Consider the following 15,714-nt stretch of genomic DNA (forward strand, 5'->3'; position numbering starts at 1 on the left):
AAACTTGTTGCGTCAACAGAAGCAGCAGCAGCCGCCAAGTTGCTGACAGCAGCGCCTGGCAAGGTCATTTGTTTCGTATGTCGATGACAAAGACAACGGCCAACAAATCAGAATGCTTCCCCCTCTCAAAAAAGGCAACAACATAAGTATTAAGAAGAGGAGCTGCTGTTGCTGCTGCTGCCTCTGCTGCTGCTGATGTGAGCGAGCAGCAGGAGACAGGGTAAGATGCTGCTGTTGTCGTGCAGTTGGCGGCGTGACAGGAAGTGTTTCTTGGTCATTACCTGCAGGCAGCAGTTATTTTTGGGCTCACAGTTGCATTCTGCATGTTGCTGCTGTTGCAGTTGCTGTTGCTGCTGTTGTCGAGTTAGCTGCTGGCTGCGTGCTTAGCTCAGTAGCTCAGCCCCAATGGTTTTGTAGGTGTTGTCCTTGTCCCTGTCATCGTCATCATCAGCGTTTGCATTTAGTATGTTACGTGCCCCACCTTACACTGCGCGCTCGCACAGTGGGGCAAGTGTTGAGCAAAATAAAGATCTATATCTTCAATCTTACTAATATATATCTTATATTTCAAACAACAATAAGTAAAATGATGTTATACGAATTTAAGTTTTAATGTATAGAGTTTTCTTTTTTTCTAATTTAAACAATATGTCAGCATTTAAGAATAGAATATATATTGATCTTCTGACTAGTGCAACGAATGGAATTTTTCATACATAATTGATCTATATTTGTTACAGGCCTTCAGTTGTTTGTTTTAATAATAAACCCATACATCATACTGTCAAAAATTCTAAATTTCAACAGGTCTCACTTCAATGTGCGCACCGAAAATCGCGTGAATTGCGCTAAAGCCACAGCAACAGCAAAAGGAACAGTCAGATAAGAAAAAACAAATTTTGGGGTTTTTTTCGTACCACAAGCTTGCCCTGTAGCTACCTATGCATGGGCTGATGTAGACTTTAAGCAACTTAAGTCAGTTTTCATATTACATACGAAAGCTGTAAAAAGATTTATTTTAGATTTAATAAATAAATCGATGAAAGTCTAGTAACTTAATAAAATGTTCACTTTTAAAATATAAGTAATTTTGCTAAGAATCTTTGTAGAAGAGAAAGGTTTTGCAGCTGATCAGAGTTATATGTATATATTTTACGTCAACAAAAACTGATTGGCTTGGAATACCTCTTTTGCAGGCCTTTAACTGAGTACAGGGTATGAAATCGCGCGAGAAAACAAACTCACAGATACAGGTACATCCGAAAACACACAAATTTAGCTACACAGCTATACAGCTACAGATACATATGCACAGACAGCACAGATATAAACACACGGAACAGACGAATGGGCAAAGTTACACACAAATAATGCATAAAAGTGGCTTATAAAACAAAATTTGTATGAATGGTCCATGTAGCGTAGCTACGTGACATGACGTCTCGAGATTTAACTTGTTGTTTGGCTCCAGCCAAAGTTGGCTCCGTCTTCGAATTGCCGGCACCACCGACTGTGGCTGCGGCTGTGGCTGCGGCTGTTGCCCACTTTTTGTGGCTTTTGCGAGTTGCCTGTTGCCGGTTGCCGGCTGCCGTCTGGTGCTCTCGTGTGCGGGGCTTGGGTTTGGGTCTGGGCACGGAATAATTCCCATCAAATCACGTCGCTCTTGCGGAACTCTTCAAAACTGATTCAGATTTCTGGCCGCCCTCAACAGCCGCAGTCCATTTATGTGCGAGAGCTTCATTTTTTATGATATGCCGAGCATCTCAAAACAATTTGTAAGACTTACGGTTGAGTTTTGTTTTGGTGTCTTGCATAAATTATAAAAGCCGCAAGCTCTCTTGCTGCAGGATCAGACCCAGGCCGCACGATGTGCGATGTAAGCAGAAATTTGCCACAGCAACAAATTGCACAGCAGATACAAGCGAGCATCTAGATAAATAATATGTATATGTACATGGCAATTGCTACAAGCATGCATAGATTTATTAAGTAGCCTACCAGTTAGCCAAAACATGGCAAATCGCAACACAATTTCCAATTGCCAATTACCAAAATGCGGTCAATTTAGCCAATAAGGCCAGCGGCATTGTAAGCAACACCATCCAGCCGTATCTTCAAGATACATATGTATATCTATGCTTGGGCATTGCACTTCATTTGGTTGCCGCTCGGTGAACACACCCACACCCACGCACACACACACACACACACACACACACAATTACAAACTAAGCCAAGTCAATAAAATTCTAACTATAAAAGCCTTTTACTGTTGCCCGGTCCAAGCTGGACTGCGAAAGGGCTTTGGACATGGACAATTGCAGCTGAGGCTCTGGTAGTACATTCATTAAATGTACATTTTGTGGCTGCTTTCGGGCGTCCAAACAAAAACACCTTGCTTGCCATTTTGTGGTGTGCGGTTAGTTGGCAGCAATTGAAATTTACAAAAAGCCACATTATTAATCTCAAGATTAGATTGACTTCGCTTTTGATAACCAGCCAAATGTTTATGATTCACTCGTAGTTCTCTCGTATCTAGGACGTGTGTAAACCATCTGCTTCGAAGCCGCGGCTACACAGCCAGAAAATTTGTAATTCAATATTCATTCAATGTTCTATTAAGGTTTTACGGCTACATTTTAAGTGAATTTTAAAGAGAGCCTTCTACTGCCCTAACACTCTCACTTCATCTGCAGGCATTACTTGCATTTGTGAGAATCGCATAGAAAGTCGATGTGGAGACAATAAACACAACAAACACAACGCTTTCATATTTTGTAAATATTTGCGAGCTTAAAAAAATGTATTTATATCCACAATTGTTCGTTGTGTTCTTAGCAAATGTGAGATGGTGTGCGCTACAATTTCTTAGCCGTTTTTTTTTTTTTTTTATCTTGTACTTTATTGTATTTTGTGACTTGATAGCCCGGCATAAATTTAGATTATGCCTCAAGTTACGCACATTTTTAACAGTCCAGTCATTCACTCTTAAGCTCAAGCTTAACCAAACTGGTCAATGTTTCAATTTTTGTGAAATACCCTCTACCCCATAGGAATGCTTAAGTGGGGCGACCCAGTTTTTTGCCAGTGCTTGTAAAAAGCCAAAGAAAGCATCTTTGGCTCGTAATTTATAGATAATTTATAGAAATATTTAAAAATATTCCATTATATCATGAACGAGTGAATGTTTCATTTATATTAAATTCTTTAAAGTATCGACGAGCATCGATTCTCTAAGCATATCTAGGTGTATATTAAAGCCAGAGAAATCATATTTGGGATAAGGAAGAAAAGCAGTCGATATGTGTTTTTGTGCGTGAGAACAGGGTATCTGCTGGTCGGGAGATTAGGTTCTTTTTTTTATTTAAGGCAAGCTCGCACGTACGCAGCGCTGACGATGGCAGAATCCAAATCCGGAATCGTCTTAGCTGTTAGAAATCTATAGTTCAGGAACGAGTCTTTTTGCGTCCCGCATTTGATATAGGCACGTCAATTATAGCTATTACTCAATTTATTTATTTATTTGTGGGCCATTTATTTATTTATGGACTACTCAAATGCGATTGACCTTTCTCCATGCCAATGGCGTGCTAAAAGGCAATGTGACGCTGGGGAATCGCATCCACATGAGCATAGAAAAGGGAAAAATGAAATCCGTTGTCAATGCTTGCATTATTGGAGGCTTATTGAACGACCATGAAGATAGATTAATGATGGGGTTAGGCATCCATCTGGAAATAGATTTCAGCATGTGCTTATGCATATGCTTGTTGCTGACCCTTTATGTGTACCCACACACGCACACACAGACACACCCTCGAATTAATCTTCCGAATCCCTCACTGTAACCTACCCCAATCACAATTGGGGACTTGACTGGGTCTCTGTCCTGTGGGACCCTCTCAAGTTTATAAATAGCAACAAGTACCCGTCGGTTCGCCCCAAAAATATTGTAATCGTCCAGTATTCAAATCAAATGAAATTATTTTGTTGACTCGACTGGTGAGTTTTTTGAACCCCAAATGGGGTTTTCTATTGTTAAATTTGCATAGAAAACAGCTATTTTTTTCTGGCTTTAAATTAGCTCTTATAAACCATTAAATAACAAAGCTAAAGTTCATTTAAAATCTTTTTATAATATCTGTTAATGGTGTCCTGTTGCCGCGATAAGCGAGCATGTTTCTTGCGATAAGCATGGAGTGTTTATCAACGACTATTGATAGAAATTTTTCATCAATTCATCAATTTGATCACAAATGTAGCACGCTTTAAATACATTTTGAATTAGTTCATTTCCAATTGTGCATATGCTTGACGCTTTGTAACATTTAAAGCCTGTCAGCATATGCATATGCATGTAGTAGTTAGTTAAGCTCCACAACACGGGAAACTCACTTTAAATTTTTTGTTTGAGAGAATTTTAAAGAGAATTTCATACCAAAAATGTGTGACAGTCCCATGGGGTACAAATTGGTATGGGAAGCACAAGAGGGCAGGGTTTACAATTGGGATGCGCTGCATCATTATGATCTTAATTATCAGCATCATCATAAGGGTGTGTACAGCTCGTATTGTCGCCATCTGCAGTGCCAGCATCTGACTACTTTTCTGTACTTAGGAAGTTTTAGCCACACAATTCAAAGTGTTGCATATAAAAAGGTAACTATTTTGAGTACATGACTAGGAAATACCACGGACTTGTCTTGAACAAATGTTGCAAAGCAATAGTTAGCACAATCGATAGTATCGATGATGCGCACGCGACTATTGCTATCGATAGTTCTTAAATGACAGTGCCAGACGTATAGACGTATCCGTCTTGTTTGTTCCAATTTCTGTCAGCTAGCGTGAACGTGCAGAACTAAAGTGCAATCGGGAATATTTCTGGCTTGCTACTCTCCTCTTTAAGTCCAAGAGTTCCGGGAATATATCGATGATTAGGTACCTATCGATATTGTTGTGGTGCCAGTATTCTAAGCTTTGCATACTCTTGCTCTAGCATCCCCTGTGCAGTGCCGTTAGAGAGCAAACGGCTCTGTGGCTAGAGTTGCAACGCATCGAAAAGGATGTTGCAACCGAAAAAAAACTGCACGTCATTGCCATTGCCGCAAATCGTTTGAGTTTAGCAAGCATTTCTCATAATTTTTACATTCTGCATCCGTTCGTAATTTGTAGCGTTTTGTGGGGCAAACAACTTGCATGCAGACTTTGGGGCCAAGAGCCGCAAGCTGCGCACACATCCAGTATGCACAGATACATATGTATGTATGTATATAGACAGAGCCCGCACCTTGAATTCCCGCTGGTCTAAGGCTGCTGCTCAGCTTCATTTGTGCAATTAGAATTCAAACTGTATAAGAACCAACTGCGCTTTTTCTGCCTTCAAAGCCAGCCCCTGCCCGTGCTTGCAGTTAAAGCAATGGCTTGTGCATAAAAGCCGAAGACGCCTGGGGCCACATCCATTCATTCATTCAGTCATTCAGTCATTCATTCATTCATTCATTCATTCAGTCATTCACACTCGTTGTGTCGCCAGTGCCGGTTTCAGTTTCAGGCTGTGCTCATTCATTAGATGGCCATAGAGGCCGACTCGTAAATAAACCGAATCCCGCATCGGATTAGTAGCAGAAATGAATAGCTGCAGCTACAGCTACAGCTACAGCAACAGCTCCAGCTCTAGATCCAGCTCCAGCTGCAGCGACAGCTATAACTAGAGCTGCCAGTTTCGGCTGCAGCTTCAGGTTTACTACTGCTGCTCCTTGTGCATTTTACGAGCAACCCCATTCCCTGGAGGATGCTTGGCATAAAAAATATGACAAAGGTAGGCGTAGTGCAAAGGCTGCCCCATCTTACGCCCATTCTGCTGTCGGTTACCGCTGCGAATGCTTTTATGAATGCTCACCGATTTGCTGCTGACAATCTGTCCGCTGGCGGTGTCTTTCAGACAGTGCTTTCAACCAAAGCAGGTCCCAACTAGCATCGTCCAATTTGGTTTCGCAGCGATGCCATTTAAATGGGCACCACACAATACAGAAGCGTAGTTCCGGCAACAGCTCAAAGTGTGTGTGTGTGTGTGTGTGATTGTGGGAAATGGGCTTTTTGTCTGGCGTCTCATAATGTCATGTTTAGGCCATCATCAAATGATGGCCCATTCATTGAAGGGTGCGGCCCATTAATTTAAACTTCGCGCTGATTATGGCCCAAAATTGGAACGCGTTTGCAACAGCCAGACATCCAGCTGCAAGCTCTTTATTGTTATCACACCACCAGGCTAATCATATGCATTTAGGGCCAAGTCTGGCATTCAGTATCCCTAACAAGTGCACCACTCTGACTCTGGCGTGTCAGTTATGCACTTTTTGGGCAACTATGTAGATACGAGTCCGCAATTTGAAGGGAACTGCATGTGCTTATATAGAGGACTGCACATATGATTTGCTTATAATTGGTTAAGATCGGCTAGTTGTAATATAGTTCAATTAATTTGTTTCCATTTTAAATTAATTACATAAATATTTGAACTGCTTATGAATGATTCATCTTCAGTCGTATACTTCCCTCTTCAGCACTCTTTCATGATTAAAAAAAAAATACATTTAAGAATTAAAAAACTAAATAGTTTTCCATAACCCCGCCTTAGTGCTCATTTTCTCTAGCTTTTCCGGTTTGGGCTGTGCATTGATTACGATTCTTAAGCAGACAACTTGCGTGAAGAAAACTACTTAAAATTTTACATTTTGACCTATATAAGCAATCATATGGCTTCAAGGACTACAAGTATATATTCCATACATACATATGTATATCTTATGTTCAGGTTAAGCACGCGGGCGAACTTATAAATTTTGCAATCACCAAACGCTGCCAGCAATATATTTTGAATAATTTTGGGTTGATTGTCCTTTTCTAAATCTATGTTGCAGATATGCAGATTGATGACCAGCGTTGCCACCTAGTCAAATTTGCATATAATTTCTTTACACAACACTTTCAAGGATTTCGATAACAGCCTTTGTTAGAAAATTCTACATACAAATGTATATATTTAAAGCGATTTGCCTATCAGAAAATAGAAGATTAGAATAGAAAATCGTACCATTATTTATAACCTATCAGAAATTTGCCGGCAACGAAAATTTACATTAGAGACGACAATATTCTGTGAGCAAATGCTTTGCCTGCCCTTTTCGACTGGCAAAAGCAATTTATGGACTTTGATTAATTGAATTGAAAAAATGCAATAAAAATCCATTAAAATTGAATGTGAAGGGGCGAAATGTAGGCGTGTTTTTATGGAAATATATTTGAAATAATTTTTATTATATATTGTTTGCTTAAATTGAATTCGAAGCCTGTTGAAGCCAATGCTGATGCGGGCGTAATGTGAGCAATTGATGATGTGTATTGGTGACTGGGTTTGTTGGTGACTCGGTCTCATGGTCCTGTGGTGTATATATATTCACTTTTTCGATCTATTGGTCTGTTGTCGTCTTGGTGGCAAATTGTGTTACGGAACAGCCAACAGCCAACAGCCAAAAATGATTTTCGGCAGGGCCAACTCAGCTGTACTCAATTTCGAGCTCTTCGGGGGCAGTATTCAATGATGTCTCTCGCTGCGGCAATTGCTTCAATTTGATTTGGAGCAACTGAAGCCTGGCAGTTGAGCAGAGCAAAGCGAAAAGCCCCATGGCTCTTGCCAGTGGAGCAGATCCAACCACACGTGCAGCTATTTGATGTCACTTTACCGACCACGCTTGCGACAAAGTTCCCATGCCCAAACCCAAACTTATCCGCGTTCACATTCACGCCCTCGTATTCAGCTAGCTTTCAGTTTACGTTGATGTTACTGTCTGCCACCTCATCATCATCATCATCATCAGCAACAACATCATCATCATCATCAGCTGGTGCTGTGCCAACTTTAGCTGCAAAAATGTCGTCAACTGTGGCCACAGTTGATGGCTTGGTTTGGTTCTGGTGCTGGGTCTGGGTCTGGTTCTGCAATTGTAACATGTTTTTTTTTTTTTTTTTTTGTGTATTTCACAGTCAGAGGGAACGACAGTGGCGGTGGTAGAGCCATCCATGGCCACTTACATTTGTTTCCAGGCGGACATCAGCTTCAGTTTGACCTTTGGCTGTGCTCCCGCTTCTGGTGCTCTTGCGGGAAGTGTTGATGCCCACGGCCAGGGCATCTGGATGCTGGGCCAACTCTTCGTCGTTACGCTCTGGCACGCTTATTGAATTTCGCTTAGCTGTTGGCGTTGACTTCATGGCTGCCACATCATGTGGCACATCGAGGGTGCGGGGCAGCAGCGGCTGCTCGCCGGATAATGTGTCTGCGTTTTGGGCATAAAATTTTACGCTCGATTGCACACTGAAGCCCCCAATCGGAGCCTCCAATCCTTGCTAGAGATTGGTACGCCAAACACTACTTACGCGTGTCCACATGGTACCCCTGGTGATCGGCCCTGTAGAATACGGTCGAATACTGACCATTGGGCAATGGCACCGAATAGTAACCACGACGCGCCAGCACAAAGCTCTTGCCCACGGGCAGCCAGTAGCTGCGCTCATAGCGCGTATCTCCATTGCTCAGCTGAAATCTGCAGAGTGTGACGAGGGGGAGTAGGAGGCGTAGCATGGTAATTAAAGAGAAACCAAAAAGACCAAACTGCAACAGTTGGTTAATTGCCATCACCTGTACTCGTGTTGTCCGTCGGGCGAGCGTTGATCGAAGCTATCAATAAGTCGGGTATTGTCCTTGTTGGCTGTGAGCGCGGGCAGCAGCTGCAGGCCAGGCGGTTTTGGTTGTGATTGTGATTGTGGCGCCTGTGGTGCCACTAATGGTGGCCAGTGATGCACATGCTGATGCCGGTCACTTTGCGCCGGCATGGCAGTGGTACTTGTTGTGGTGGTGCTGGTGGTGGTGGTGCGCCTGGGGCGCAGTGTCCAGCGCGCTTGAACAGCGCACAGGCCGACTGCGAGCAGCAAGAGCAATTGCAGCAGCTGCAGGCCAGATTTTGACATGGGGGCACGTAACATACTCGATTCGAACTTGATGCCTGGCTTGGGATTCAATAATTGATTCCTTGGCCAGGTGGCTGGCAGCCTTTTATACGATTCGGCAAAGCGAAGCCTTTTGCCAGTGAAGATGAAAAATATGCTGCGAAAGTCAACGGAGTCAAAGAAGTCAAAGAAAGCTCACAAAATAAAAAAATGAACTTACACGTCAGTGCCAATGATTTGGCATTCTTCAGCCCCAAAAACCTCAATCCCAACCAAATCCCAATCACCCACTGTCCCATACGCATCTGTGCCCCGAACAGCCGCACCCTGCGCATCCTGCACTCCGTTCGGGATTTGTAGCTCTGCGTTAAGCGTTTTGACGGCTTTGTGATTTTGACAGCATTTATGATTTTTTCTTCTTCTTTATTTGTTTGTGTCTGGAGTCGAGCTCTTTGCTGGGTATTTTGATTTTGATTTTGATTTTGAGTTGGACCTGAATCTTGTTGGCCTGTGTATTTGTTTTGTTGTGCCGCCCGCGGCTGTTGTGTATGTCGGCTACAGAAGCACATCACCAACCATTGCCACAGTTATGGCCCGACTCGGAGTCACGGTTCATTGACCAGATCAGCGGGCCACGTCATCCTACCTTCCAACGGCCCAACTGTTCCCATCGACAGCCAAACACACGACTCGCCATGCTAAAAGTGCGTCGCCGTATTTCGTGGACATTGAATTTTGCAAAACGTGCGCGTCCATTTGTTCCTTTTACGTGTCTTCTTCTTTTTTTCCATCCGATTTTCAGTTTTTCTTTCCCTCCCGACATTGTCGAACACTTGTGTGTGTCCTTGACAATGGCGACAATGGTTGCCCAACTGCTGGCTCCTGGCTGATGTCTGATGGCTGGTGGATGATAAATGCCTGACAGTCAGAGCACTCCGCAGAGTCATCATCGATGTGCATTATATTTAATCGATGACTGGAACAAAAAGGCGTCTGCCGGCAATTGAAATTTGGCCCATTTCAATTGTCTGTCAGCGGGCAGCAATAATAACAGTAATAATCATAAATAATAATATTTATGGTTGTCTTTCTATACCCTGCTCTGACTAGTTCTAACGGGTATTACAATTTTGTGCAAATCTATGCAACAGGCAGAAGGAAACATCTTGATCACGACGATGTGCCGAGTCCTTGTAGTCATATTCATCCGTCTGGCTTTATGAACGGTTTGAGCTTGGCTTAAATCTATACAGTAGACACTCCGCAAACGAATATGTCTTCTTTCTTGGGTCTATCTTTCTCTCTTGATCTATCGCATCTCTTTCAAGTGGAGCGGAGTATATGTATATATTATTGTAATTTTTTATATATATCTATATATTAATATATATTTTATTTTTCAGCACACGGTATCTCTCAGTGGTACACTGCCGCCTGTTGCACTTACATGGTATTTTTTCACCACACACTTTAATGAAATCTACTCGACTTGTCATATGACACGCTTGATTATATGTGGAATTGAGGCAATGTTCACTTCACATCCATAATATATATAAATCTATCAAAACATATCCATGTCTGTATAATAAGACTTAATCATTTATTCTGCACTCGCAGTGCACAATGTTAATCGACGGCAAATTTTATTAAACATTTCATTGAATGTTTTTGCGTAAATAATAATTAATAACTCAAATAATTGATTGATAAATCGGTTTTTGGATGCAATAAGTTTTTTAAGCTGTCTGTGCACATTTGGTTATTATAATACCCTGTTCCCAGGGGCAAAAGGAGTGTATATGCATGCGAAAGGGCAATAACTTTTGGTTGAGAATCAGCTGCTATAAAATTGAGACGCAAATGAGCTAAAGAATTTACTGCGGATAACAAATGCCAAACTTTTTGGTAGGAAATGTGGGTTAAATGAATTGAAGATGGATTCAAAGAAGAGTCAAAAGCTCAGTGGATGTGTTTGTATGAGAAAATGTATAACTAACTATGGCTGGCTTAAACAGGGTATCGCATAGTCAGTAGCTTCGGACTGCACTTCTTCTCAGTTTTCAGCTAAGCTCGAATTTGCGCAATTTGAATTTTCAAAGAAATACTTAATCATAAGATGCAATTTATAACCATTCAAAAAAAATCAAATATTTTTACCTATTTAAGTTGGTGTCACAGTGCGTAATTTATTGAAACGATTGATTGATTGATTGGTTGATTGATTGATGCATGAGCTAATACTTAATTAATGAACTGTTTTTGAGATATTAGATGCATGAATCTGTAATTGTTTAGCGATTGCTACGTGAAGTGTTTTTCAATCGCAAATAAATTGCTTGTGCTTAATGCATTTTTCCTCATAAATAATTAATGACAACAATTAGGGCATAAGAACTTTTGAAATATTGACTGCAGCTAAATGCGTGTTCCTTGAACATTTCAGCTGAGAATTTCATCTGATTAAAGCGCAAGGCAGGCACTCCTTGCTCTCCCTCTCTCTCCCTCTCTCTCCCTCTCCCTCTCCCTCTCTCTCTCTGTCTCTCACTGACCTGGCCCTTACTCTGGCTCTGGCTCTGACTCTGTTTTAGTATTTTGTTTTGTGTAGGTGTCAAGTGTTACAGTTCTCTCGGCAACCGGTTGTAATCTGGTCATTAAGCGAGTGCAATTAGCAGGTAACCCAGTCAGTCAGACAGACACTTAGTAGGATTAAGTTCCGCACGTCAAGCTGAAAGCGCTATTAATAAATTTTAAACGTTTTATTCGGCTGGATTTTGACAGATTGTAGCTGGCAATTGCACTCTGGCCCAGGCACCGTTAGGTCGTCAAGATGGGGGGGCCTTTAAATGCGCCACCGAGCACACACTTGGCCAGAAGAGGATGGGGCAAGAACAATTCCCAAGTGGCATTCGCGCGGCTGTAAATGCAGCGCCATAAAAAATGAATTCAAATGGCGCTGCGGCCGCTGACTGCAGCTGCAAATCCGCTGTCGACATGAGAGCGCACACAAATACACACACACACTGGCACACACGCACACACACACTTACATTTACACGCAAAACAACAAACTAATAAATATTTTTACCCATATAAGCATAAAATATTGTTTCAAGTTTTGTGTGCGGCCGTGGCCAGAACAGATCCGTAGCCAGGACAGCTGCCTAGCTGCCTAGCACCCGGGACACCCAATATAGCTTCCTCTCTCCCTCCCCTCTCCCGCTCCCAACCCCACTCTCACGCTCTTGTTCTTTCCCGGGTCCCTCCAGTGGGGACAATGGCAAACCGAAATGGCAACTCAGCTTGTTTGTGCGCTGGCATTTTGCACAATATTTCATTTGCCAGCATTTCCGTGCAGCGTTTCCAACTGCCAAGTAGCAGCGGCCCCTGTTTCAAACCCAAACCTAAAACTCAGCCCCAATCCCAGACATGGCAGTCGATGGCCCGGCCCCAGTGTGGTATGTGCAAGTGTCTGAGCCATGAATTTATATTGGTCGATTTCGATTTGAAAGTATTTCGGTTACATAATCTCAGCATTTTTATCACATTCCAGCCATGTCGACGCACTGTTTGATGATGGCCCAGTTCCACAACAAAGTCAAAAGTTCCCAGTCGAGTGTCGACTCGGGTCAGCAGCCCGGACTAACCAACTAAAGAGTCGCATCTGATGCTGCTACTGCTGCGGCTGCCCCCTTCTCCTCCATATCCTGTGGCATGTTTTGGTGTAAATTGCTCAATTATAGGCCAAGACGCGTTTGTATGTGCATCACTTGCTTTTACTCTGCACGTCTCTGTCTGTCTGCCCGTTTGTCTGTCTGTCTATCTGTCTGTCTATCTGTCTGTTTGCGTGAAAGTTTGTTGCAAGTTTCTGGCTTCAACTTGATAACTGCTTGATTTTCACAGCGCAGTTGGCGGCATCTTGAGTTATTTAACTGTTTGCGCAAAAATTTGTGCATCAGTCAAACACTTTTTAGCCAAAACTTGCTGCCATCAACAATACAACAACACAACAACAACAAGGACGACGACGACGACATTTGATATATATTCTATGATATATATGTTTCGCATGTTTAGTTTTACTGCTTACGCGATGTGGACTGCAGGATGACACGGACACGGCCATGGACGTGGACACGGACATGTTTAGTCAGTTGACAATCGCCTCAAGGCCAAGACAGCAGCCAAGAGCATGGCGCCGAGAGAATGAGAGAGGGGGACCGGGAACACTGAACACCAACATGGCGCATCGCTTAGCTGCTTTGTAGCTTTCAGTTTGCACCAGCTATTTGCCACCAATATACGGTCTGTATCCATCGAAAATGGATTAAAACGAGGGTATCATCAAGTTGTGCAGAGTACATCATCGGCCACCCCTAGATGCAGGTGGAAAACTCGCATTGTCCGTTAACTATTTGTATTTCAATCATTTTTTGCCTGCTCTCTTCATTGTCCGACATCCACCTCCTACAATGTCTTCCAGATTTTTGTTTGTCCTTCCTCTAGGATTTTAGGATTTTTTCGTACTACGGCACTTCAGAGCTGTGTACATGGTATCCCACGTCGTCTAGCCTTAAATAGAGCAGCGTCACTTGACTTAAGTTCAGGCTTGCGTGTTATTCACGGCGGCAGCAGTCAGACAAATAAGTTTTATTCAGCTAGAATTCAAATATAACTTCTTAATCGAAGCTAGCTATGAATTGATCCAAGAGCTCAGTTTTAAAGAGGAGAAATTTAAATTCTTAAATTTGATTATGCCAGAAGTAGACATGGAGTAGTTAGACTAAGATTATAGATGGTCATGAAATAATGATTATACACATAATTATCCCAAGATAAAAAACGATTTAAATTTGATTTAGAATTAGACTTAGATTATAGATATAATTATCTTAGTCTACCATTAAGTCCAATTCTATCATATTCAACTTTAATTTGATTTGTAAATATAAAATATATTTTGTATTGTCTCACTACTTCTTTGAATACTCTCCGAATTTTTACATAACTTATAAACTTGCAAACCTATAAACCAAATCAAACTTATTGCCCCAAAAACATTCGAGCCGAAACCCGAATCGATATTTATATTTTGTAAAATGTAATATTATAAAAGCGTTCGTTCAAGAATATGTAAAATCGGGATTACGAACTGCATTTCAAAGGCAGAGTTCGAATATTTCGAATTGCAATTTGAACCACCGACTTCTTCGCAGCTCTGATGATTTTTTTAAAATTTGTTATTTGTTGTTATTATTATTATTATTATTATTATTATTATTATTATTATTATTATTATTATTATTATTATTATTATTATTATTATTATTTTTATGGTCATCATTATTACTTAGCTGTTATTTGTAGACTTTAATTACGATTACCCATCCCTGGCCCAAGATGTTACTTCCTTGTGCTTGGCGCCCTGTTTCTAGCCACGTTTCCAGTTAAATTCGAATGGCATTTTAGAACACTGTTTATTTGTTCTTATTGTCTTTTTGGTGACTGTATAACGTTGTTTAATTTTATTTTGGTGTTTTTTTTTTTAGTTTATTTTTGGGTTGGCTTTTTTGTTTTTGGTTTTTTGTTTTGTTTTGGGAGACCGAGATTTCTATCTCTTCTTGTGGGTGCGTCGCTGTTGCTTTGTTTGGGTCTGTGTGGGGCTGGTAGCTGTTCGGCGGCTTTGTGGCCTGCGTCTGGCGTCTGGCGTCGTGTGTATACGTATTCCCACAGTTTTCAATTTTTGGCGATTTGTTGCGGCACTTAACGGTTTGTTAGCTGTCATTGTTGCTGGTTGCGTTGATGAGGCGCCTTTTGTGCGGCGGCTCTCGCAACAGAATCCGCTGTCGACTACAACTTTGGCTCCAAATTCTAAGCCATTGTCTTTTGCCGCTTGCTGTCAGCGTTAAGGGGATGGGTGGACGGTGGGGTGTGGGGTGTGGGATGTGGGATGTGGGATGTGGGTATGGGTGGTTCTTGTCACATCCGCTATTCTATTGTCAATATATTTTGTTGTTCTTGTTATTTCTGCTTTTGCTGTCTTGTTATTGTTGTTGCTTAAATACAAATTTGCCTAAATCAACAAACGAGCGCCAAGTTTTGTGGCGAATATCGCCGCAAGTTTTGTTTATTCCACAAGTAACATCATCCCAGTGTCGTCTATTTGCATATTCGGCGCGTGGGTCTGTCACGCAGACAAACAGCGAAACAAACTCTAAATTGAAAACTGGTTCACTTAGCTCACGTTTTTTATTTGAAGGATCTATTTACAAGATGGACTCAAAGGACATCAGGCAGCTGTGCACGCTAGCACATACTCATTTCATTAAAGATAGGATATATGTATATATGATCTAGGATATTTAAAGCGAGAGAGCGGAACAATGAGGGAGATATCATTGGGTACTTCAGAAAAGAATCGCGTATTTAATGGATATTATTTAACAAATTTGAGAATCTACTCTCAAGTCTTAAATAAATATAGGAAAAGCAACAAAGAATTAAAGGAACTAACGGTGGGCGGCATTTGTTTTCTCCTAAGTGGATACATTTTCCAATAATTATAATAAAATGTATTATTACTATCAACAAAATCGAAGTTTTGCTTGCACGTTTATAATTACTTCCTTATATAATAACTATTAAATATTATTTCATATATAAGGTTGCATCTTGCCCAATAATTAAAACTTCAATTTTATTTTTATT

The 15,714-nt window shown here is 41.4% G+C and overlaps 1 protein-coding gene across 1 annotated transcript; it reads right to left on the reverse strand.

Moving 5' to 3' along the window:
- Positions 1-7,408: 7,408 nt before the first annotated feature.
- LOC6631552 (uncharacterized) lies at positions 7,409-9,407 on the reverse strand. Its single transcript, XM_002055668.4, has 5 exons — positions 9,227-9,407; positions 8,699-9,163; positions 8,437-8,603; positions 8,095-8,336; positions 7,409-7,998 (listed from the first exon to the last, which is right to left on the reverse strand). The coding sequence occupies exons 2-5, from the start codon at positions 9,040-9,042 to the stop codon at positions 7,828-7,830; spliced, it is 924 nt and encodes a 307-aa protein (XP_002055704.2). The 5' UTR covers positions 9,043-9,163; positions 9,227-9,407; the 3' UTR covers positions 7,409-7,827.
- Between the last annotated feature and the right edge of the window lie 6,307 nt (positions 9,408-15,714).

This window comes from Drosophila virilis, chromosome X (genome assembly GCF_030788295.1).
Source record: "Drosophila virilis strain 15010-1051.87 chromosome X, Dvir_AGI_RSII-ME, whole genome shotgun sequence".
Lineage (NCBI taxonomy): Eukaryota > Metazoa > Arthropoda > Insecta > Diptera > Drosophilidae > Drosophila > Drosophila virilis.

Bases quoted from the DNA above. Each gene is read 5' to 3' on its own strand.
- LOC6631552 (XM_002055668.4), bottom strand. From the start codon at position 9,042: ATGTTACGTGCCCCCATGTCAAAATCTGGCCTGCAGCTGCTGCAATTG. The intron at 8,604-8,698 runs GTGATGGCAATT...CACACTCTGCAG, and splicing joins GACGGACAACACGAGTACAG to ATTTCAGCTGAGCAATGGAG. The intron at 7,999-8,094 runs GTAAGTGGCCAT...TTACAATTGCAG, and splicing joins ATGTCCGCCTGGAAACAAAT to AACCAGACCCAGACCCAGCA.